This window comes from Scyliorhinus canicula, chromosome 14 (assembly GCF_902713615.1).
Source record: "Scyliorhinus canicula chromosome 14, sScyCan1.1, whole genome shotgun sequence".
In the NCBI taxonomy this organism is placed as follows: Eukaryota; Metazoa; Chordata; class Chondrichthyes; order Carcharhiniformes; family Scyliorhinidae; genus Scyliorhinus; species Scyliorhinus canicula.
This window is the reverse complement of record NC_052159.1, coordinates 60,825,628-60,850,049: the sequence shown is the minus strand read 5'-3', so window position 1 is coordinate 60,850,049 and position 24,422 is coordinate 60,825,628. Positions and strand designations below refer to the sequence as shown.

Genomic DNA, 24,422 nt, shown 5'->3' with positions numbered 1-24,422 from the left:
CAAAAACCTCTTACATAGGGAAACAAAGGCATACCCACGACCACCACAACAAGCGCTGTTAGACGACTCACTGGACATCTTAGGTAGAGGGAACTGCAGCTACCTGTATGGGCAACTACTAAGGACATGCACACCACTGGACGAGAGAAGGGAAACATGGGAGGAAGACATGGGGTTTGAAATAGGGTGGGGACTCTGGAGCGAAGCACTGCACAGGGTCAACTCCACCTCCACCTGTGCAAGGCTAAGCCTAATGCACCGAAAGTGGTACACAGAGCCCACTTAACCAGAACCCTAACGAGCAGGTTCTTCCTGGAGGTAGAGGACATATGCGAACAGTGCCAAGGAGGCCTGACCAACCACGCACACATGTTCTGGTCTTGCCCCAGAGTAGTCAGACACTGGACAGCCTTCTTCGAGGCAATGTCCAAGATGGCGGGGATGAAAGTGGAACCATGCCGCATTCTTCGGGGTATCTCTCTCCCTAATCAGCCACATCACCATTTTCACGATTTTTAAAAGCACAAGTGAACAGCGCCATCGGAACTCGGCCCATTGGAGGCGGAGAGCCGCGGGGGCCTTGGAGAATACCGGGTCAGGCCTGCTAATGATATGTAAACGGTGTTTACTGTGCGTGCATTCCAGAATGCATTGGTGCCGTTGTTGAGGCGACGGAGAATTGCGATTTGGTGTCAAATTGGCGGCCGCCACAATTTTGGAGTCAGAAACGATTCTTCGTTCAATTGCATTTCCTGATTCTGGCATCGGCAGACAGAGTGTCCCGCCCCTTGTCTTGCAAGAGAGGGTGAAGAATGCCATAGAGCATGGATGCAATCTGTTTGGTTGATGTGGCTGGCATGAATGAATAGGGGCAGTATATGCGAGTGGGAGGTGTGAGTGGGAGGTTTACAGCAGTGATAGTTGTGTGAGGGTAAACTGAAGCGTGAGCGTTAAGTATGACCTCGGTTTAAAAAAGATTGTTGACAAGTGAATAATGGGCCAGGGTGGATTGAGGGATCGCTGAGAATAGAGGCGCAGTTAGCTGGATAGGGCATTTAAAGATGCATTCACTTGATTATTGTGTTAGATCATTGAACTTCTTGCAGCACTGCATTCAGGCCTCTCTTGCACTGACCTCCACAACCATCTGCTTTCACTGCCATTTGACTGTATATGTGGAGAGCTTCCCAACTCCTGCAGGTACACAACCTGTTACCTATTCACCTTGTCCACCAAAACGGCCAGTGCAGCATTTGTAACCTTGCGACCCATACTGCCCCCTGCTGTAATTCTTCACTTTTCTCCCAGGACAAATTCACGTCCTGCATGACTTCCTGCACCGTGTACTCCAGCCACAAAGCACCTCCCCTTTAAGAGGTACCGGTTACCTTTAAGAAGTGTTAGGAAATTAGGATTTTGGGATCTCTGCTGATTAGCGTTGCCAACTCTCCAGGATTGGCCGGAGACTCTAGAAATTGAAGGCCAATCTCCAGGACACTGCTGTGTGCAATCGTGGAGAAGAAACATCGGGATATTGCTTTGGATTTGGTCATTTTCTTTGAAAATTTCTCTTTACCAGATAGAAAAACATTTAACGTTGGAGAAGGATGGCTGTTATCCTGACAGTCAGCATCATCCAATTGGGTAATGAGCCTTCTAACTTTCCAGTAATGAGGCCAGTGTGTGCAAATGTAACTCAGTTGCGGTTTTAAAATCTTACATCCATTTCGCCTTTTTATAAAAAACTGTGATTTAGATTATTATTTATTGTTAAATAATAAAATGCACAGCAGTTTGCAAGACAAAGGTTGGTTGGAATTGAAAATAGTGACTTCCAATGTGGCCTGTAATGGAACGGTTGAATGTGTCGGGGCTCCCGCCAGAGATTGCGGTTCAGGCTCTATTCGCCTCGCCAGCGATGGAAATCGGACTCATAATTTTTTGAACTTGATGGTTAGGCCATGGCAAGGGAATGTGCAATCGGTACCGTACTAGGCAACAAAAGAAGAAAGAAACTGCTTCAAAAGTGGAGGCTTTGAGTGCTTTGGTGGAGAAGAAAATGGCAGAGGTGATTGCAGTGCCAGAGGCCACCCACTAACCGTTGACATTTTAGCTGCGGAACTGTCAAACTGCGTTGACAGGTCTCGGGAGAGCACGAGAAGGTGATCGAGGCGGCAATTTCCTCGCGGGGTGCTGGCTAAGGTGGATGAGGTGGTGAAGCGGCAGGGCGTGCAGCTGCAGGAGTTGGGGGTTGTTCTGACGAGACAGAGCGACCAGATCACATCTCTGGAGGTGGAGGTGGCAAATATGGTGGCCAAATAGAAGAGTTTGAGGGCTAAGGTGGATGACCTTGAAACCTGGTTGAGAAGGCAGAATCTGAGAGTAGTTGAGTTGCCGGAAGGGTTGGAGCCCCTGAACCCGACACAGTTCATGGCGGTTGTTCTGGAAGATGGTGGGGGAAATGATGATCCCTCCCGGGCTGGATCCTGCCCACAGGTTGCTGAGGCAGAGGCCCCATGATGGTGAGCTACCTTGTGCAATTATAGTACGAATCCACAGCTGTCAGGATAAAGAACAGCAGCATGGTAGCACAGTGGTTAGTACAGGTGCTTCACAGCTCCAGGGTCCCAGGTTCGATTCCCGACTTGGGTCACTGTCTGTGCGGAGTCTGCACGTTCTCCCCATATCTGCGTGGGTATCCTCCGGGTGCTCCGGTTTCCTCCCACAGTCCAAAGATGTTCAGGTTAGGTGGATCGGCCATGCTAAATTACCCCTTAGTGTCCAAAAAGGTTCAGTGGGGTTACGGGGATGGGGTGGAGGCTTAGGCTTGCGTAGGGTGCTCTTTCCAAGGGCCGGTGAAGACTCAATGGGCCGATTGGCCTCCTTCTTCACTGTAAATTCTATGATTTTCAATTCTATGAAGAAAGAGTTTTGCGATAGCTGAAGGAGCATTGGAAACAGGTGGGAAGACCACAAGGTGAGAATATCCCAGGATGCTGGATGGAGATGGCTATGAGACGTGCAGCTTTCAATAAGGCCAAGGCTGCTCTGTACCGTAACAAAGTTTGGATTGGTGTGGTTCACCCTACGCACCTCTGGCTGACCTATGAAAACAAGAACCACTACATCAAGACTCCAGAGGAAGCTGAGGTGTTCATCCAAAGAAATGGACTGGGGTTGAAATAATGATAGTGTTTTTTGTACAGGTTGAGGATTGTTTGTTCCAAGGTGTGTGGGGGTAGTTTGCGTTTTCTGTCTGTTGTTTTTCATTATGAATGGTTGAAGGGGTGTTGATAGGGTTGTTTAGTAACTTTACATGTTGTTTAGTAACTTTACATGCTGAATTGTATGTTGGGGGTTGTTGAGATGGATGCTGCTCTCAAGTTATGTTACTCACTTCTGGATTTAATAAAGCCAATTTAGGGTGGGGGTTTAGTTTGGTGTTTCAGAATTTTGGGGTTATGAGTGGTTCTCTGTGTGGGGGTCACCCCACTAGCTGGAATAGATAGTCAATGAAAGTGAAGGGATGGGGTTAGCTGCAACTCATAGGGTGGGGGGTATATTAGGTATGAGCTTAGGGGTTATGGTTATTGGGTAGGTGGGATTTTTTGGGGTGGATATATGAGGGCTTGGTGGGTGTTTTTGGTTATTTGAGTGCGGAGTTGATGGGTAGTGGGAAGGGGGAATGGGGGGAGGGTTGGGTTCGTCTTCTGACAATGACTGGGGGCTTTTCTTTGTCCTGTTGTGTTGGGGGATCTGGCTGCCATCTTGGGTGAGCCTGGTCCCAGTGCATACTTGGGATGCTTGAGGATTCTATGACTTGGGGGTGTTGCCGGCCACATTGGTGCAGGCGTCGATTTCCTTGATCTTAAAGAAGGATAAGGATCCAACAGAGTGTGGATTGTACAGCTCCATTTCATTGTTGAATGTGGTTGTAAAGTTGTTGGCTAGGCCCATGGAACCGTGCCTCCCAGAGTTCATAATGGAAGAGCAGACGGGGTTTGTTAAGGGAAGACAGTTGTCAGCCAATGTTTGGTAGCTGCTTAATTTTGTTTTGTCCCCTTTGCCAGGACCTGAATTGGAGGTGATTATCTCACTAGATGTGGAAAAGGCATTTGGTAGGGTGGAGTGGGGCTATGTATTTGAGATTTTGAGATGGTTTGGCTTTGGGCCTAGATTTATGTCTGGATCCAACTCCTCACTGCAAGCATCCATACAAACACTTTAAGCTCTAAATATTTCCAACTGAGGAGAGACAAGGACAGGGGTGTCCACTCTCCCTGCTATTGTTTGCCTTGGCAATTGAGCCTCTGGCCATAACATTGAGGCATCCACAAAGTGGAGGGGGATAGAGAGAAGGGGGAGGGGACATAAGGTGTCATTATATGAGGATGATCTGTTGCTGAATGTGACAGACGTTCTCTCCAGTACAGAGGAGATAATGAAACTGCTTGAGAAGTTTGGCTCCTTCTAGGGGTATAAATTGAACCAGAATAAAAGCGAATGCTTTCTGATGAACCTCTCAGGGAGGGAAGTTGATCTGGGAAAACTACCTTTTTGCTTGGCCAGGTCCAGCTTTCGTTATCTGAAATTCCGGGCTACAGAAGTTACATTTCGGGGACCTGGTTAAGGTGGTGAAGGCTGATCTAAAGAAGGTGGGGCAACCTTCCGCTGACATAGCAGGGAGGGTCCAGTCGGTCAAAATGAATATCCTACCAGGATATTCCCTATCCTTTGACCTCCATGGGGGTTATAACAAGAGTCATGACCAGGATTTCTATTTTTGTTTCAGTGAATGCCTTCCAGTTTTCCTTCCAAAATCTTTCTTTTCGTGAGTCAATAAGATGATCTTGTCTTTTATGTGGGTGGCAGGCACCTTTGGGTCTGTTGGGGTTTTTTACAAAGGGCTAAGCAGTCAGGGGGTCTAGTGATACCCAATCTGTTATACTACAGGTCGCGAATATTGAAACGGTGCAGGGGTAGCAAAGAGGGTCAGAGTTCATATGGGGAGGATGGAGAGGTGTAATGGCACCAGTTTGAGAGCACTTGTCATGTCTCTTGTTATAACCCCCATGGAGGTCAAGGGATAGGGACGATCCGATTCCCCGTGACCTCCATGGAATATGAAGAGGGATTCCTCTTAAAAAGGGAAGCCCTCGATAATATAAAAACCCTGACCTGGGTACAGGTCGAGGAGGGAGACCCTTCAGGGAGTGGTGAGTATGATTGCATTGCTAATAAACCTTGTTCATCGTTTTCTACCTGATGTTTCCTGCATGCTACTTTGGCGGATCTTCAATCCACCAACTGAAATGCCGCACATCAGGAATTTGGAACCATTTAATGCAGGTATCGATGGCTGGACGCAATATGTTGAGTGTATGCTGTATTTCTTATCGTACCAACGGATCAACAGGGACGAAAGACAGACAGTGATACTGCTAACAGCTTGTGGGGGGTGCACCTGTAGCCTCATCAGAAGTCTAATCCACCCAGATATGCCAGATCCATGGTCATTCGTCGCTTTAATGGCCCTGGTTGGGGAATATTTTGATCCCAAGCTGCCGCTGATCGTCTGGGGATTCCGATTACACAAGGCCACTCACATCCTGGCCGAATCTATAAGTGACTTCCTGGCCCCAATTAAGAAAGTTGGCCGAAACTTGTGAGTTCGGCATCACACTCGATGACTCCCTATGCGACCGCTTAGTATTTGAAATCCATGACACAACAACACAGAAAAGACTTTTGGCTGAAACTAAACTAGACCTGGGGCGTGTGATAGAGATAGCTATCTCTTGTGAGAACGCAGCACAACAGGTCCAGGGGATGGCGGTGCTGAGCCTGGGCCTCCAAAACGTACACTGTTCAAATCCCACTTGGACTAGAGAAATAAGCCCCCAACAATGGGATAGCTACTGCAGAGACACTGCCTGCCGCCACCGGGTGCCCATAGTGCCGCCGCACATTTCCCCCTGACTGAAACGAACAGGAGTACGGATACCGACCAGCAGGCACTAGGTGCAGAGGCTATGAGGGCCGACATGAGGGATCATCCTGCCAGGAGTGACTGCCTGCCTTGTGACCAGACTCACTACATGGGACGATGAAGACACCTTCTACCAGCAGTTACACTGCGTGGCATCACCGCATTCAATTCAGATGGAGTTTGATACCGGAGCAACAGTATCTGTGATCAGCCACCACACTTTCAACCAGATCAGGTCTGGCCTCCAAACATTGAGCCTTCGAGACATCAACGCCCGCCTTACCACTTATACAGGGAACCCCTGGCGATCGCAGGCACCTCAACGATCCTGGTCGAATATGGGCAGCAGTTGGCTAACTTGCCTTTGGTGGTAGTACATGGCAGCATGCCAGGTTTGTTGGGATGGGACCGGTTGTGCCACCTATGTTTGGATTGGGTAGCAGGTCTGTTGAATGCACCCGCAAGGCCCTGAAGGGGTCCTGCCAAGATTTCCATCCATTTTCCAGGATGGTTTGGGCACCATAAAGGGGTTCGTGCCCGCATCAGTGTCGACCCTATGGCACAGCCACAATACTTTTGTGCTCGACCGGTCTAATTGCCGATTGGGTGGCGCCTGCCGTGCCTACCATTAAGCCTGACAGCTCCGTACGCCTATGTGGCGACTATAAAACGACAGTGAACTGTATTCCTGGACTGCTATCCCGCCCCTCGAATAGAAGGCTTGTACACTAAGCTCAGCGGAGGCCAAACCTTTACCAAGCTTGACATGAGTCATGTGTCCCTCCTGCTCATTTTGGCCCAAGAATCCTGGAGGTTTGTGACCATAAACACGCACAGCAGACTGTATGAATATATCTGACTGCCTTTTAGGGTTTCCTCAGCGTGCGCCATCTTCCAGCGGGTGATTGAAAACATCCTGCGGGGGCTCCCACGCACGGCAGTGTACCTGGACGATGCTTTGATTATGGACTTGTCTGACCAGGAACATTTGGATAAGTCCTCCATTGATTTAAGGAGGTTGGTGTTCGCCTCCAGAGGGAGAAGTGTGTTTTCAATGTGGCCAGGTTCACTTACTGAGGCTACCGCGTGGACCACCGCGTGCATCCCATGGAGGAGACCGTACAGGCGATCCAGGAGGCCCCTGTACCCAGCGGACTGATGGAACTTCACAAGTTTTTAGGCCTAGTGAGCTATTACAGGAAATTTATTCCAAACCTGGCCACGGTTTATCCCCCCCCCTTCACCATCTGTTAAAAAAGGGGCAACCGTGGGAATGGGCCCAGGGCACAGCTTTCGCAAGGGTCAAGCAACAACTATCATCCTCAAAACTGCTGACCCACTTTGACCCATCAAATCCATTCCTGCTGACGTGCGATGCTTCACCCTATGGGGATGGGGCTGTCTTTGCCCACCAAATGGACGACAGGCTGGAGCGCCCCATTGCATTAGCATCACGGACACTTGCCAATGCTGAGAAGAACTATGGTCAGAAAGGAAGGGGTGGCTGTGGTTTTTGGGGTGAAAATGTTTTACCAATATGTCTACGGACATCCCTTCACTGTGTTCACGGACCACAAACCTTTACTTGGTTTGGTTAAGGAGGATCAAGCAATTCCCCCATAGCCTTTGCTAGGATCCAAAGATGGGCGCTGATATTAGCAGCATACGAGTATGTGCTGGAGCACCGTTCCGGGACCAAGATTCCTCACGCAGATGCGTTGAGCCGCCTTCCCCTCCTCACCAGGTAGCCCACACTGGCATCGGTTGATGAGGTCATCGCAATCCTCCATTTTATGGACTCCCTTCAGTCACGGTGTCTAATATCTGAGGCTGGACCCAGATGGACCCGCAGTTATCCCACGTCAAACACAGTAGACTGTATGGATCCCAATACCGCGCTTTACCGGGCGACTTGAAAACATACCACTTCCAAGATACAGGAATTAAGTATCAAAGAGTTATCCTTTGAGGAACACACGTGGTGGTTCCGGAGCGAGTGGGCGGTCCACTCTTGCAAGACCTCCACAATGGGCATCCTCGGTGTCAAAGATGAAGATACTGGCCCGCAGATATGTGTGGTGGCCAGGGATTGACGCTGACATCGGAAGATTGGCCCTCGTGTTCCTGGGAAACTCGACTCGAATGCTTGTTTTGTTACCGCACGCCATGACAGGAGTCACACCGAATGAGATGTTGATGGGTCACCGCAAATGTCTGAGTTTGATCATCCTAGATACTGGCAGGAAGGTGCGCCGTGAGAAGGACAGAACCCAGGTGGACGCATGCCGGCGTAGGCTGTTGCACACATTCACCCCTTGTGATTTTACGCACATCTGGAATTTCTGCAAAGGGGCCAAATGGATCCCGGGTGTTGTGTTGGCATAAACTACTGATTTTGTATGGGGTACAGGCACTGGGCCGTATGTCCAATTGACACGTGGACCATCTCCACTGCCACGTTGCTGACATGCCAGACCCAGTTCCAGAAGCCGCGATCCAGAGCCCTCATCCACCTTTGTTGCCACCACTTCCACCGCTGACCCAGGTTATGCTGGACATCAAGAGTCCGAACTCCGAGGTCGACGAGGTTGGGATGCTGGACGAAGTCTCACTTAGCTCTGATTCTAAATCAGGCATGGATATTTTCCCACTCCCCAAGAGTCTGTCATAAATATGCCCCACAACCGAGCCAAACCTGCCAGTGCTGCTCAGGCACTCCTCGTAAAGCGGCATTCTCCGGTCAGGTATACACCTCCAGATACCACATGGACGACGCCCGAAAGTCATCCCCGGGCAAAGTAGCTGAGAGACCCTTGGTGTGAGTCCACTAACATGGGCGTCACTCCAGACTTGGGAGGTGGGGCGGGGGGGGGAGGGGGGGTGGAGGAGGGTTATAACCCGAGGCAATGATTCCCCGTCACCTCCATGGAATATGAGCGTCCCCGTTAATGAGGGCGGGGCTTCCCCTTAATAAGGGGAGCCCTCACTAATATAAAAACCCTGACCTGGGTGCAGATCGAAGAGGGAGACCCTTCGGAGAGTGTAGAATTGGATTGTATTGCCAATAAACGTTGTTCATCGTTTTCTACCTGATGTTTCATGCGTGTTGGTTTGGCAGATTCAACAGCTCTCCTTCTGTCTTCCCCACTAAATGGACTGCCAACCGAGAGGTGGAGGCTACCTTGAGAATATGGGGACAGTTTAGGCAGCATTTTAGGTGATATGTGGGTGTTGGCCCCAATTTGTGAAAACCATTGTTTTGTGCTGGCGGTTTTGGACTCGTCCTTTGGGGATTGGAGGAAAGAGGGATTAGAGGGGTTTGGTGACTTATTTGTAGATGGGATGTTTGCTAGTTTTGAGGAGTGGCTGGAGAAGTACAAGCATCCGAGTTAACCAGTTTCAACATTACCAGGTGTGAAACTTTCTGCACAAGGAGATCACTTCCTTCCCTTTGACCCCCCCCCCCCCCGCCCCGCCCTCGTTGATGGACAGAGTTCCCTCTGCGGTTGATGTAGATGAGGGGAGGGTGTCAGAATTTTTTAAAATACATTTAGAGTGCCCAATTTATTTTTTCCAATTAAGGGGCAATTTAGCATGGTCAATCCACCAACCCTGCATATCTTTGGGTTGTGGGGGCGAAACCCATTCAAACACGGGGAGAATGTGTAAACCCCTCACAGACAGTGACCCAGAGCTGGGATCAACCTGGGACCTTGGCGCTGTGAGGCAGTAGTGCTAACCTGTGCCACCGTGCTGCCCCTATCAGAGATTTATGGTCAGCTGATGTCAACAGAGCAGATCCCATTGGATGGGATTAAAAGGAAATGGGAGGAGGATTTGGGCCAGGATATTGAGAGGGGGTGTGGAATGCTCTGTATGGACTAAACTCTGCCTCATTGTGCGGCTAGGCTCAGCTTGATTCAATTTAAGGTGCCATATGGCACATTTGACTAGGGTGCAAATGAGTGGGTTTTTTGCGGATCTTGAGAGTAGGTATAAGCAGTGCTCTAGGTGCCCGGCACATCATACACACATGTTCTGATCCTGTACTAAGCTCGTGACCTTTTGGGTCTCCTTCTTGGAGTTGATTTGGAACCATGCCCGTTGGTGGCAATTTTTGGGATCTCAGATTTACCGGAGTTGCAGATAGGGGCAAAGGCAGATGCTCTTGCCTTTGCTTCCTTAATAGCCCGAAGGCGGGTGCTGTTTGGTTGGAAGTCTTCAATCCCGCCGAGTGCCATGCCGTGGAGTTCTTGTACTTGGGGAAGAAAAAAACTCAAATCTGTAACGAGAAGGTCAGCTGAAAGGTTCTATCTCAGGTGGCAGCTGCTTATTTCCTACTTCATGGAGTTGGTCACCGTCAGACATTGGGGTAGTGGAAGGGAGCAGAGGGGATTGGTTGTTATTTCTTTTGGGTTTGTGGGAGTAGAAGGATTGAAATAGCGAAAACTATTTTATGTATATGGATGTAAAGGTGTTATACTGAAAATTTGTTCATAACATTTTTTTTAAGTAATTGGAAATAGTGCAACAAACAGGGTGGATGTTCTGCTGGTGTGACCAGCCAACTAATTAATCAATCATGTTATATTGAGGCCTATAGTTCATGTCGCTCTTCAATGAGAAAGTTACATGAAAATGTTGGCAATGCTCACAGATATATCAGTCTCCTCGATGTGGTCAGAATTTTAACTACCACAGGAGTGGCAATCTAGAATGAGTCAGAGGATGAAGACTACTAAAATTGGCAGTAGTGTGCTTGCGTCATAGTTTGGTTTCAGCTGTCCCTACAGCAGAAGTCAAAGATCTCAACTGGTTCCAGCTGATCCTGGAACCTGCTAACATAGTCATTTTCACAGGTAGATGAGTCAAGGGCTGAAGACATATTGGCATGATGGAAGTTACTGATATACTCGGCATGCCTTACTGTGTTCCTGTTTGAAATGAAAGGCTATAGAACATAGAACAGTACAGCACAGAACAGGCCCTTCGGCCCTCGATGTTGTGCCGAGCAATGATCACCCTACTTAAACCCACATAACCCAACAGTCCCCCCATTAACCTTACACTACGGGCAATTTAGCATGGCCAATCCACCTAACCTGCACATCTTTGGACTGTGGGAGGAAACCGGAGCACCCGGAGGAAACCCACGCACACACGGGGAGGACGTGCAGACTCCACACAGACAGTGACCCAGCCGGGAATCGAACCTGGGACCCTGGAGCTGTGAAGCATTGATGCTAACCACCATGCTACCGTGAGGCACATGTATTGTATCCACATCGAGGAGACTGATATATCTGTGAGCATTGCCAACATTTTCATGTAACTTTCTCATTAAAGAGCGACATGAACTATAGGCCTCAATATAACATGATTGATTAATTAGTTGGCTGGTCACACCAGCAGAACATCCACCCTGTTTGTTGCACTATTTCCAATTACTTAAAAAAAATGTTATGAACAAATTTTCAGTATAACACCTTTACATCCATATACATACAATAGTGTGTATACAATAATGTACCGTGGGTACATTAGAACTAACCTCCATTATTAATTTTTCATTGAATCACTCCCTGCCATGTGACTTTTCAGTTCGCCCCAAGATGCTGTGAAAGTTTACAATGAAAATAAATCCTTTTCTTGGATCCTCTTTATCATTGTCGGAGCTTGACTGGCATCTAAGCTGCCAATTAAAGGTCTGGGATGTAAAGTACAAATAAAAATGGTCCTTCCAATACAGAGTAAAATGCCATGAATATTGACAATATCTGCAATAAAAGCACAACACAAAAATGGTACGAAAGCAAGCAAATAATGAGAGCATTTTGAGGTCTGTCCCCTTTGAACAGCCCAATCACATGTGCAATTTACCTTGTGCTCATTCAAAATTGGCTTTGAAGATTGGGAGCTTGATCCAATTCTAAAATCTGAAAATTGTGCCAGATGTTCAATTCAATGCTTTGTTTTGCAATATTCATTTCAAAATTTTCACTATTTATTCTGGGGTCTTAACAGCAACATTTATGTGCAGCTCCCACATTCAGAAAGATATCACATAACAATTTCCAGTAACCAAGCACAGGGAAATAAAGAGCTACAATGACAAATTGAAGGCAAAGTTGAAAAGGAAGGTTTTGATGAACGTTTCTGAAAGCAGAGGGAGATGGCAAGTGGAGTGCAAATAATAAACCTAAGGCACAAAGCAATATATAAACCAGGGAATTTGAAACTGTTTTTTCACTTGCCCATGATTTTTTTTTCAGAGGAAAGAGGCAGGTGCTTCCTATACTTGACAATCAATACTAAGTTACACTATTTTTCTCTCCCTGTGTTATACCAATATTGATATGCATTGCACCAAAAATAATTATTGTTTTCAGCTGAAGTCATTGATGAACTTGTCTTACTGTCTAGGCAGAAACAAGAGCTGAGGCAACAATGGAAAGGCCAAGGGAATGAAGTTCAAGTATATAGGAACACATTGGAGAGAAATGATGCACTACTGGTGAGTCTGGGACCAACTCTATACACACATTCACAGTTGTTTTTAATGGGTAATTTCTAAAGGTTGGGACATAGAATAAGGAACCAATGATAGCTTCAAGTCTCCATAACTATAGACTTGGAGAATCTTAATTTTTATACATAAATATCATGTCCTCAGACAGAGCATATAATGTTCTGTAGAAATGAATTTCATTTTGAGTTCCTGAATCAGAGCAGATTTCAATATTAAAATAGACATAGGCACTTCTGAGGAATTATTTCCAACTGCTCCAATAGCCCCATGAGGTCCTCTCACGTTATGAATAGTAATTTAATTGTGAACCTTGCTCTCACAGAACCCATGACCTGCACTATTTTAAATTTAGGAGGATATTTGTAACTGAAAGCACAGAATACAATACCCTGAATTTTGACCTTTTTGTGCCATTAACAGGAATTCATTTTTTAAAAAATATTTTTATTCAAAGGTTTTTACACATATACACAAAAATATCAGAAGACCAAAACATCAACCTGAACAAACAGCCACAAATCCTCAACCTCCCCTGATACCAAAACCCCACCACATCCCACTTTCCTGATGTTTACCCCCTGCTGACCCCTCAATCCTCCTTCAGGAAATCAATGAACGGTTTCCACCTCCGGGTGAACCCATCTACCAACCCCCGCAAAGTGAACTTGACCTTCTGTAACCACAGGAATTCTGCCAGGTCATTTACCCATATCCCTGCCTTCGGAGGCTCCGAGTCTCGCCAACGCAACAAAATCCATCTCCGGGCTATCAGGGAGGCAAAGGCCCAGACATCTGCCTCTCTCCCCACCTGCACTATAGGTTCTTCCGGCACTCCAAATAGCGCCACCTCTGAACTCAGGGCCACCCCCACACCCAGCACCATGGACATAACATCTGCGAACCCCTGCCAGAACCCTCTCAGTTTAGACATGCCCAAAACATGTGGATGTGATTTGTGGGCCCCTTTGCACACCGCCCACACTTGTCTTCCACTCCCACAAAGAACCTGCGCATCCTCGCCACCGTTCTTCATGTCTAACCCTGAATGGAACACCCGCCCCACCCATCCCTTCCTCAGCCTCATCTGATCCTCCAACTTCAGGTGCATCTCCTGCAAGAACATCGCCTTCAGGCTCTTCAAGTGCGCGCAAACACAAGACCATTTAACCGGCCCATTTAACCTTTGCACGTTCCATGTGACAAGTCTGGGACGGGGTGGGGTGAGACCCCCCCCCCCCCCCCCCCCCCCACGACCAGCCATATCCCTTTTTAAACCAGCTCCCGGCCCGCATCATGCGCCCCTCCACACCTGCCCTCAGTTGTCTGCCGCCATCTCTCCCTTCCCAACTGCGCCACACCAACCACACTCATGTCAGCAACCCTTCCCCCCTCATAACTAAACAAAGAACCAATCTAATCCCCCCCTCCTCCATGCCTTCCTTCTAGCAGTCCCCCACTTCACTCCCGTTAACTATTCCTGCTAACTAGTATGATGGTGTCCCCATCGAAGCCTTCTGATTTCCCCTCCCCCATCTTGCCAACCACCATCAAACAAAGGGAAGCAAAACACACACTCACCATCACCACTCCCGCATCGAAATCTACCCCAATTTACCCATCCAATGTGCCCCACAATTTAAACCAAATCTCTCCAAAGTTCACTGTCCTCACACTGCTCACAGCCCATGGTCTCTCTTACGTTCTATTGCCACCTCCGGCGAGTCAAAATAAAATTCCTGTTTTTGATGCATCATACACAAGTGGGCAGGGTACAAAACCCCGAACCTCACACCCTTCTTGTAGAGAGCTACCTTTATCTGATTGTTCCCAGCCCTCCTCTTGGCCAGCTCCGCACCCAGGCCCTGGTAAATCCGCAGCTCACTCCCGTCCCAGGTGCATTTCTTTGTCTATCTCGTCCACCTCAAGATCTTCTCTTTATCCAGGAACCGATGCAGCCTCAGCACTATCGCCCTCGGCGGCCCCCCCAACTGCGGCCTCTGTGCGTTCAATCCACCTCGAGGGGCCGGTCGAAGGCCCCCTCCCCCATGCCCGCCACAAACTTGACGGCCTCCTCTCCCTTGATGCCTTCAGGCATCTCAACAATCCTCCAATTCGGCCTCCTGGAGCAGTTCTCGATGTCCTGCAATTTCTCTCTCAGCCTCTTCTGGCTGATCATCACCATCCCCATTTCCGCCTCCAGTGAGGTCAGTCGATCCTCATGCACCACTGCCGACTCCTCCACCTTCTTGATCACCAGACCCTGAGCCTCCTGCCTCTGCTCCACTTGCTCTCTCATTGCCTAAGCGGCTCCACCACCTTGGCCAAATTGGCCAAGTCCTCTTTCCTCTGCTGCTGGAATTTGTTATTTAAAAACTCCACCAGCTGCTCCATCGACTACTGGAGGGTAGCGCTGTCCCCTTGCCCTCTGCCATCTTCACTGTGTCGCAACAAGAAAACTTTCCTGCTCCAACTGCTCTCTCTTTCCCATGGACCTTCCCATCCGCTAATCCATACACTGACCTCACTAGAGGAGTATTACCTTCCCTCAACACCTCAAACACCTTTTGTCCTCAACTACCACGCCAGTCAGGTGGGGAAGGACCGAAAAAATCCACCTTGAGCGGGAGCCACCAAATGTGTGACCACTCACTCCATGGCCGCCACAGGAAGTTCCCATTAACAGGAATGAATGAATGATTTGGCAAGCTGCCATGTTTTTTTCTACTTATGCACATAATGCAATGAGGCAGCCCAATTAACCATTTAGTTTTAAGGGTCTGAAAAAAGATGCATGCTAGTTTTAAAATGCAACCAAGATCAGCATTTGTTTGTGGCCAATAGTTTGATGGCTCAGATGGAATGTAGAGGAAAAGTTAAGAACAGGCTCTGGAGGCATTGTGAGTTTGTTAACAGACTAAAGTTCTACACAGAAGGGAAGGAATCTCCATCACTAAAGTGCCACATTTGATTGGTGTGGGAAGAAATAATTGAATTATTGATAAATATTTTGAAAATAATTAGGATGCAACGAGGAAGAAATCCAGAAAGGTTTCAAACTGCCAAGTATTATATTGGCTACACTTGCCAACTTTCACCTCTCAAAATGACTTCAACCACCCTGAGCAATATTTTAGACCTTGTTGCTTTTGGGCACATTGTGACTGTCATTAACTAATGCAGTGCTGTCAGAAGAACAATGCCTTAACTAAAGGAACTTCTTGAATGGCAAGGGAGAGGTTGTTGAAAGAACTAACTCATAATGACTGTGGTTATGGTGTGTACATTGCAGGACCCAAATTAGCCATTTCATTCATCAAGATCCTGGTTATATATGTGTACATTTCAATCCATCCAAACTGTGCACCATTGCCAAACCGAGAACTGTTTTTTCCAATTATACTTCTGGAAAGAAGGACCACAGGAATCATAGGAATTATAGTACAGAAGAAGGCCATTCAACCTGCCTCATTCATCCGAATTAAAAATAATTAAATGCAGCAATCAACTTAAGTCCCATTTACGTGTCCTTTTCCATATTGTATTATATGCTTCCTTTTTAAATAGTTTCCCAGTTACTTGTTAAATGATATTATAGTCTCACAAACTGTAGCTTGTTATGGTAAAGGATTTCATATATTAAATAGATTCTTAATAGGAAAAAAAACTCTCCGAGGATCCTCCTTCATTCTTTAGTAATAATTATCAATCTATGCCTCCTGTTACCAATTTGTCAACACGTGAAAACAATCTTTTGTTATCTACCTTCCCAAAAACGCTCACAATTTAATGTTTCAGTCAGATTCACCTTGACCTCTTCAGTTCCACACGGAAAAAATATTCTTTCAAGCCTTTCTTCATCATTAAAAATATTGGTCTAGGAAATGTTGGTGTTTGACAAATCTTTAGCAAATCTTTCTGTTTGAAGCATACACCATTTGTAGTTTTTCTTTTCCTGTATGGTAAAGCATTCTGGGCGAAATTCTCCGACCCCCACGATGGGTCGGAGAATAGCGGGAGGGCCTTCCCGACATTTTTCCCGCCCTCCCGCTATTCTCCCCCCCCCGCTATTCTCCCCCCCCCCCCCCCCCCCCGCTATTCTCCCCCCCCTCTCATTGCCTAAACACACCTGGTCTGGCCGTTCGTAAAAACGGCGGGAACAACTCGCTTTTTATAACCATGGCACCGATTGGCACGGCAGTACCACGGCCGTGCCAAGGGTGCCATGGGCCCGCGATCGGTGGGCACCGATCGCGGGCAGCGGGCCCGATGCCCACGCACTATTTCTCCTTCCGCCGCCCCGCAGTATCCATTCGCGGGGCGGCTGAGGGGCATCCCGGCCTGCGCATGCGCGGGTTTCGCGCAAATACGCGATGACGTCATCCGCGCATGCGCGGGTTGGAGTCTTCCAATCCGCGCATGCGCGGCTGACGTCATATGGCGCGTCAGCCGGCGCTAACTCCGGCAAGAGGGCTTAACGAAATTCGTTAAGCCCGTGATGCCGGAGCTTGCGGCGTCGGGCTGCTAGCCCCGACCGGGGACCAGAATCGGTTCCCGGTCGGGAAGGGGCGCGCTGGCGTCAAACCCGGGCGGGTTTGACGCCAGCCTTACGATTTCTCCCGTTTTGGGAGAATCGCGCCCTCTATATTCCCGGAAACTACTCCACATTTCCAAAGTCTACTCCCAAAGTCTGAGGAAATCGTACTAAAAATTAGTTAAAATGTCTGCACAGAAATGCACAGTGTCCATAATAAAACAGAGGAGCTGAAGGTATCATGCATTCAGAGGACTCAGACACCATAGATTATAGACCTAGCAAATAAAATAACCCCATTTTATCAGCACCAAAAGCCATGCTTTGTCATATACTCAGTATAAAGCTCAACCTTGCCCCTTTTCAGCTATGAAATACCATGATCGCATTAGCAGTTGGCCTCAGTTTTTCACCCCAGAAATGCATGCTTTACTTACCGGAGTCAGTGCACAGGATTAAGGAGGCGACAAAGGCGACATTGTGAAGAAGGTATATGGGAGTTTAAGTCACACCCATACTGAGTGGATCGCACCTGACAGCCAAACAAGTTCAATACAAAGCTGCTTTCATATTTTCTAACTCACCAAATAACTGTGCTGCAGTGAGGGAATTTGGTGTAAGTGAAAACCTAGCGTGAGAACAGAAGAAGAAGGAATCCATCCTGAAGAAGACGCCCGAATCCAAATGTGCCAACAGAACAGGGACAGACCAGTGGCCTGATCTTGAGAAGAATGTATTAGAATGATTCATCACCACCAGAAATGCAAAGTGTATAGGTGCACTGAAGTGGACAAAATCAAACCCTGGGCGAGAATCTCCGTCCCGCCAGCCCCATTTTCCGGCACAGTGTGCCCCCACCATCAGCGGGATCCTCCGGTCCAGCAACTGGCCAATGGGGTATCCCATTGTGGCCATCTCACGTCGTCGAGAAATCTGTGGCCATTGGTGCACTGCCGGCGAAGCGGAGGATCCAGCAAACGGAGAATCCCGCAGTCCAGCAAAGACCTTAGACCACCAGATAATGGTGTAGCTGCCTTATGGAACATAACTGTTCAATGTTGTGGCAGAAAACAAGGTCATTCAGAAACTACCAAAAGACCTTGATGTCAAAATGACCAGTTTCAACAATTCATCATCAGTCAGCATCAAAAGTACAAGAATCCATAAATTTACATCGACAACATGGATGGAACGCTGATGAATTTCGATATGCCCAGCAATCAAGCTGTGGAATGGAAAGATTTGAAAACTGTTCTGGTGAAAATGACAGAACACAGAGAATATTCACGGTGCTACTTGCTTGCATGGTCAATAGAATGAAATTAAAGTCAATGGTAATTTTCAAACATTAAAATATGCCAGGAATTCCTGCAGGACTTTTGTGCATGTTCATGACAATGGTTGGATGAGTGAGGGTGAAGTGAAGTTATGTTTCAATAATGTGTGGAATAGGCTTCCGAAGGGTCTACATAAAGAATGCAGTTTATTAGTGTAGGACAAGTTCAGATCCCATATAACCAATGTGATGAAGAGGTGCCAACAAAGAAATAACACCCACATTGCAGTTATACCAAGGAGTCTAATGCACACAGTTCAATCTTTTGGACGTGTGCCTCAACACGCCATTGTTGTTGTTAGCGTATCAGTTTTTTTAACTGTTTGAGGAAGAATGGGGGAAGCAGTGGAAGTATTTCTGAGCTGATTATCACCACGTTGAATGCTTCTTCTGTGGCTAACAAGTGGTGTTGGACTCGAACCTGGAGCTTCTAGTCCAGTGGCAGAGGCATTACCACTGTGCCACTAGGCTTCCTAACAAGCCATTCAAGGGTCATGTTCACACTGACTGGAGTAGGTGGATGGTAGATGGAGAAAAACCTTCACAAAGAGTGGAAATATGCATGCTGCCCCACTTGATGTTTTGTATGTTTTTATCATCAAATTGTTGGGTGCCATTACTGCAACAAGTGTCATCAAATCGTTCAAAAATTGCGGAATATCTAATTCGATGGATGGATAGGAAGATGATGTTGCAGAGGAATGATTCTGAAAAAGCGCCACATTTGATCAAATTGGAATCCTTACAATGATGCCATGGCCAAAGTGACTCAGAATGCATTTGATGAACTCTGCATCCGATGCAGAAGACAACGAATTTGATGGTTTTTAAATACTGTGATTGTGATTAAAGGGTACAATTTGTGCAATTAAGTTATTCAATAAACCCTGCCACATTAATTTAATATGAATTACTGCCGTTTTTTTTCTTCACATTAAAAAATAGTGACCAGGGTGGTGATGAGTCCAGGGGTGGCAATTTTTGGGGTTTTGGAGGACCCGGGGGTCCAGGGGGAGAAAGAGGCCGATGTTTTGGCCTTTGCTTCCCTGATAGCCCGGCGACGAATACTATTGGCGTGGAGGGACTCAAAGCCCCCGAAGACTGAGTTGTGGCTTGCGGACATGTCGAGTTTCCTGGGTATGGAGAAAATTAAGTTCGCCTTGAGGGGATCTGTGCAGGGATTCGCCCGGAGGTGGCAACCATTTATTGACTTCTTTGCGGGAGAGTGAGCATCAGCAGGGGGTGGGGGTAGAGTAGAGTAGGAGGGAAAATATGGCGGGTAGTACCGGTGAGAGAGGAGCGGGCTTGTGCAATGTGTTATGATTGAAGTATTGAAAGTACATGGATGTTTGCACATTTTTGCCTTTTTTGCTTTCTTTCTGATGATGTCTGTAACTGTTTATAAAGCCAAAAACTACCTCAATAAAATTGTTTATTAAAAAAAAAGTGACCGCGCACACCCATAATGACTCATCTACCATGATCTACTGAAGTAGGGATTACTGAGAAATAGCTGCAGAAGAATCAGGACTGGAAATTAAACATTGCAGGGTACATATTTAGAAAGATAGAAGGGAAAGGGGGCATGAAGTAGTTGTACTGATTAGGGATAACACTATAGCAGTAGAGAAAAGCATACAGCAGGACAAAAATAGAATAATAATCTTTATTAGTGTCACAAGTTGGTTTACATTAACACTGCAATGAAGTTACTGTGAAAATCTCCTAGTCGCCTGTTCGGGTACACAGAAGGAGAATTCAGAATGTCCAATTCACCTAACAAACACGGATTTCAGGACTTAATCTATATGGATAAGGACAATAAAGGAATAATCATTATTAGGTGCAGTCTAATAGCGGAAGGGAAGTGGAGAAACAAAAATGTTGATAAATTATGGAATTGAGTTAAAAAAAACATAGAATAGTAATCATGGGGGTTTACAACCACCCTGATATTAATTGGACAGAAGAGGTAGGTAAAGGGGTTACGGGAGTAGAGTTCCCTTATGGCTGCTTTCTAACCCAATATGTAAAAAACACAACAAGGGAAGATTGGATCCAGCAATGGAGAATTAAACAGAGCAGGTAAGAAAAATAAGTGAACATCTATGCAATGTAATTGCCCCTTTGAGAGAGAGCTAACTGTAATGATTTAATCTGTGGGTCACCACATGAGGCAAGGGTCAAGGCTGTGAAGGCAGGACCTTCATTAATGACCCCCAGCTCATGCTGTTGGCATCACTCTGTATCACAAATCAGCCATCCAGTCAACTGAGCTAACTGATCCCATGCTCTTTATCTCTGTTTTGTTTACAATTAGGCTGCTTACATTTCTTGTAGATTCCACCCATATTAAAATTTTAAAGCATTTGCCACCCCCCTATTTATTCTATCCACTCTGATAAAGGTTCCAATGATTCCCTTACGTTGAATCTTATCAAACTCCTTTCATTTGACAAGTCAGAAATAATGGGCTGGATTCTCCGGCCCGCTGTGCCACATTTCTGTTTCACCCCGTTGGCGGGATGCTCCGTTAAGCCGGCTGGTCAATGGGGTTTCCCATTGTGGGGCAGCCCTGTGTCATCAGGAAACCCCCGGGCTGCTGGCAAAACGGAGCACCCGCCGGTGGAGAATCCAGCCCCACGACTTTTCCAGGTCTATTTGATCAATTAGCCATTTCCATCCTTTAACCAGTTTGAATACTGTATCAAACTAACAATGGAATACATACTTGTTATGGATAACTGAAAAAGTATTTGACTCATTTGCTTTATTCCAATATGCACATTCCAGTGCAGCCTAAATAAGGCTATGATATAACAATCTGTTTGGCGTTTTCATGTTGGGAACCTGGAAAACATTCACCTCATTCAGTTACTTTCACCTTATCAGTAAGAAAAGCCACTTTCCTCTTCCGAGGTGGCATTGTTATTATTCATGGAGATAAACATTTCTGCCACAGTTTGTTGCCAAAGGGTCGGTGCATGACTGTAGCATGTATAACTTATAAGCATCACATAGCTTGAGCATTAGCAACAACTGAAATGTTTATCACACCTAAACAAAAGCTCTTGTCACATTGATTGCCAAAAAGCTGGAACATCAGTGCTTGCTCCCTTACCAGGAAATTGTGAAATTGAAGAAATCCATAGGGTAACTTTCAAATTCTGATTGTTACAATACTCTCTGCCTTTGTCCTAGAGCTGAACAGCTTTCTCACTGTTGCACCATATACATGTAAAGCACTAAAGAGAACCTGAGAAGTTCAGAAAGTATATTCATATTACATAGCAACACAGGAAATAGGAGCAGGAGTAGACCATGCGACTCCTCGGCCTGATCCATCATTCAACCAGATCATGGCTGACAATCTAACTCAATATCAATTTCCTGCACTATCTCCATATTCCTTGACACCTTAAATATCCAGAAAGCTATCAGTTTCTGTCCTGTTAATACTCTATGACTGAGCCTCCATAAAAAAGCGCTCTGATGTAGAGAATTCCAAAGATTCGCCATCCTCTGAGTGAAGAAATTTCTCCTCATCTCAGTCCTAAATGGTCCACCTCTTAAACACCCCACCAGAGAAGAAGGGAGAAATAGGATAAGGCCTTGAAAATGTGGTAAAATGGTGCACATCTTCCCATGTGGTGATTGCTCGCAATTACCTGAGAGTGCAGGATAAGTTTCCCCACCATGTTTGGACACGCTCCAACATACACTTCTCAACTCCAACAGCGCCAGAGGCACCAATGACACACCGCCAGCTCTTACACTGGGATATCAGACCTGCCTGTACCCCTGCAGGATCCAATCACGGATTCTTTATACCTACCTTTAAAAAGAAAAAAAATACAAAACAAATTTGTGAGAACTCCAGTTCGAAAAACATATAACACACAATGCAACATAACCCTAGTCTCAGGCCCAGTACAGAACCAACATCATTCCACACCATTATACAGAGAGGACCAGCAGCTATATAGTCAATGATTTATGATCAGTGTCGTCAATGCCTCCCAATAAAAACAAAAGGGATGGAGAACTAGCAGAAATGGATCATTGGATAACAAAGGATAGAGGGCGGCACGGTGAAGTCGTGGTTAGCCCTGCTCCCTGACGTCACCAAGGACCCGGGTTCAATCCCAGCCCGGGGTCACTGTCTGTGTGAAGTTAGCTCATTCTGCCCATTTCTCAGTGGGCCTCACCCCCACAACCCGAAGATGTGCAGGGTAGGTGGATTGGCCATGCTAAATTGCCCCTTAATTGGAAAAAATGAATTGGATGCTCTAAATTAAAAAAAAAAGGATAACAAAGGATCAGGAAATCGCCATGTATTTTCCCCGGAGCACACTCACTTGATGAAGGAGCTACTCTCCGAAAACTAGTGATTCCAAATAAATCTGTTGGACATTAACTGATATATACTTTTTCTGAGCACTGTGAAAAAATCTCTTTGAGAGTCCTCCACTGTTCCTCAATTGTCCCACCACAAAGTCTTTGCTCCCAATTTACCCTAGTCAACTCCTCCCTCATCCCATTGTAGTCTTCTTTGTTTAAGCACAAGACACTGGTATTGGATTTCATATTCTCTCGCTTCATCTGTATTTTAAATTCCACCATATTGTGATCGCTCCTTCCGAGAGGATCCCTAACTATGAGATCATTAATTATTCCTGTCTCATTACACAGGACCAGATCTAGGATAGCTTGCTCCCTCGTAGGTTCCATTACATACTGTTCGAGGAAACTATTGCGGATACATTCAATGAACTCCTCCTCAAGGCTGCCCTGACCGACCTGGTTTGACCAATCGACATGTAGATTAAAATTCCCCATGATAATTGCCGTGCCATTTCTACGTGCATCAGTTATTTCTTTGTTTATTGTCCATCCCACCGTGATGTTTTTATTTGGTGGATTATAATTACACCTATCAGTTTCTCCTTACTATTTCCACCCAAATGGATTCAACCTTTTTCTCCAGAGAACCGATATCATCTGTCACTACCACTCTAATATCATGCTTACGTATCTGACCTACACCACCTCCCTTACCTTCCTGTCTGTCCTTCCGGAATAGTCTGATACCCCTGGATATTTAACTCCAGTCATGAGCATCCTGCAACCATGTCTCTGGAATGGCTCATTTGCGATGATTTGTGCCATCAACTCATTTATTTTATTGATGAGAAAGAAAAAAAACTGGTCAATCAAATAAGAGAGCCTCCTGACCACAATGGATGGCAATAGTATACCAACCTAAATACAGGACTCAGCTCAACCCCAGGTCCTCGTGCACAGAAGAGTCCTCTCAGAATGTCCCTAATAAGAAGGGACATCCCAAGTTCCAAGGGGTAACAGGATACCTATCACAGACCTGATCTAGCCCAGCTCCCTCTGACACACTAATGTCATCTCCTCAGGATCTCCAGAACACCCCAAAACCTTTATCCCAGCCAGTCCTGCACCTCCACAACCATACCCATGGCAGTGCACCTCCCCACTACTCATAAAAAACAGATTACATCAGCCCCAAACTGGGGTGACCCCATCAGAAGAAAAACCATCAGGACACCCAATAATTGGGTGTCCTCTGAGGGGAGGGGGAGGCTGATTCCCTCCTCCCCAGCACAGAAAGGGGAAACCTCAAGGACCACCGAGTCAGACCAGGATTTGTAACAGCACTCTGCTCATCCAAATGAAGGGAAGAAGAAAAAAAACCTCAGAGAAAGACGGCCAAACCGGCCTAGCAATGATCAACAAATCAATCAAGGATTAACCGTACACACCTTGACGTGCGCCACTACTCATTTTCCGAAAAATATCAACCCCAAGGAAAAGTCAGAAGGAATCTAGACCTCCCCAGGATATATAATCTGCCCAGGCCATCGACGGAGATAGGCATGGATTCCTAAATTCAAAATAACAAGAAGCAAAATAGAAACCCAATACGGTTAGCCTACATCCTATAAATTAAAATAACCATTATGCTCATTTAAATATGCGCGACCTATTGAGGCCGTATTCCTCTGGC

General features: G+C 46.5%; 1 protein-coding gene across 4 annotated transcripts in view; it reads left to right on the top strand.

The window, feature by feature from the left end:
• Positions 1-24,422, top strand: part of LOC119977444 (GRIP and coiled-coil domain-containing protein 2-like) — a 179,186-nt gene that overhangs the window by 118,077 nt on the left and 36,687 nt on the right. For all 4 annotated transcript variants that reach the window (XM_038818360.1, XM_038818358.1, XM_038818359.1 and 1 more), the window contains one exon: positions 12,413-12,503. In XM_038818360.1, coding sequence (XP_038674288.1) covers positions 12,413-12,503 — 91 coding nt within the window. The remainder of the gene's footprint in view (positions 1-12,412; positions 12,504-24,422) is intronic.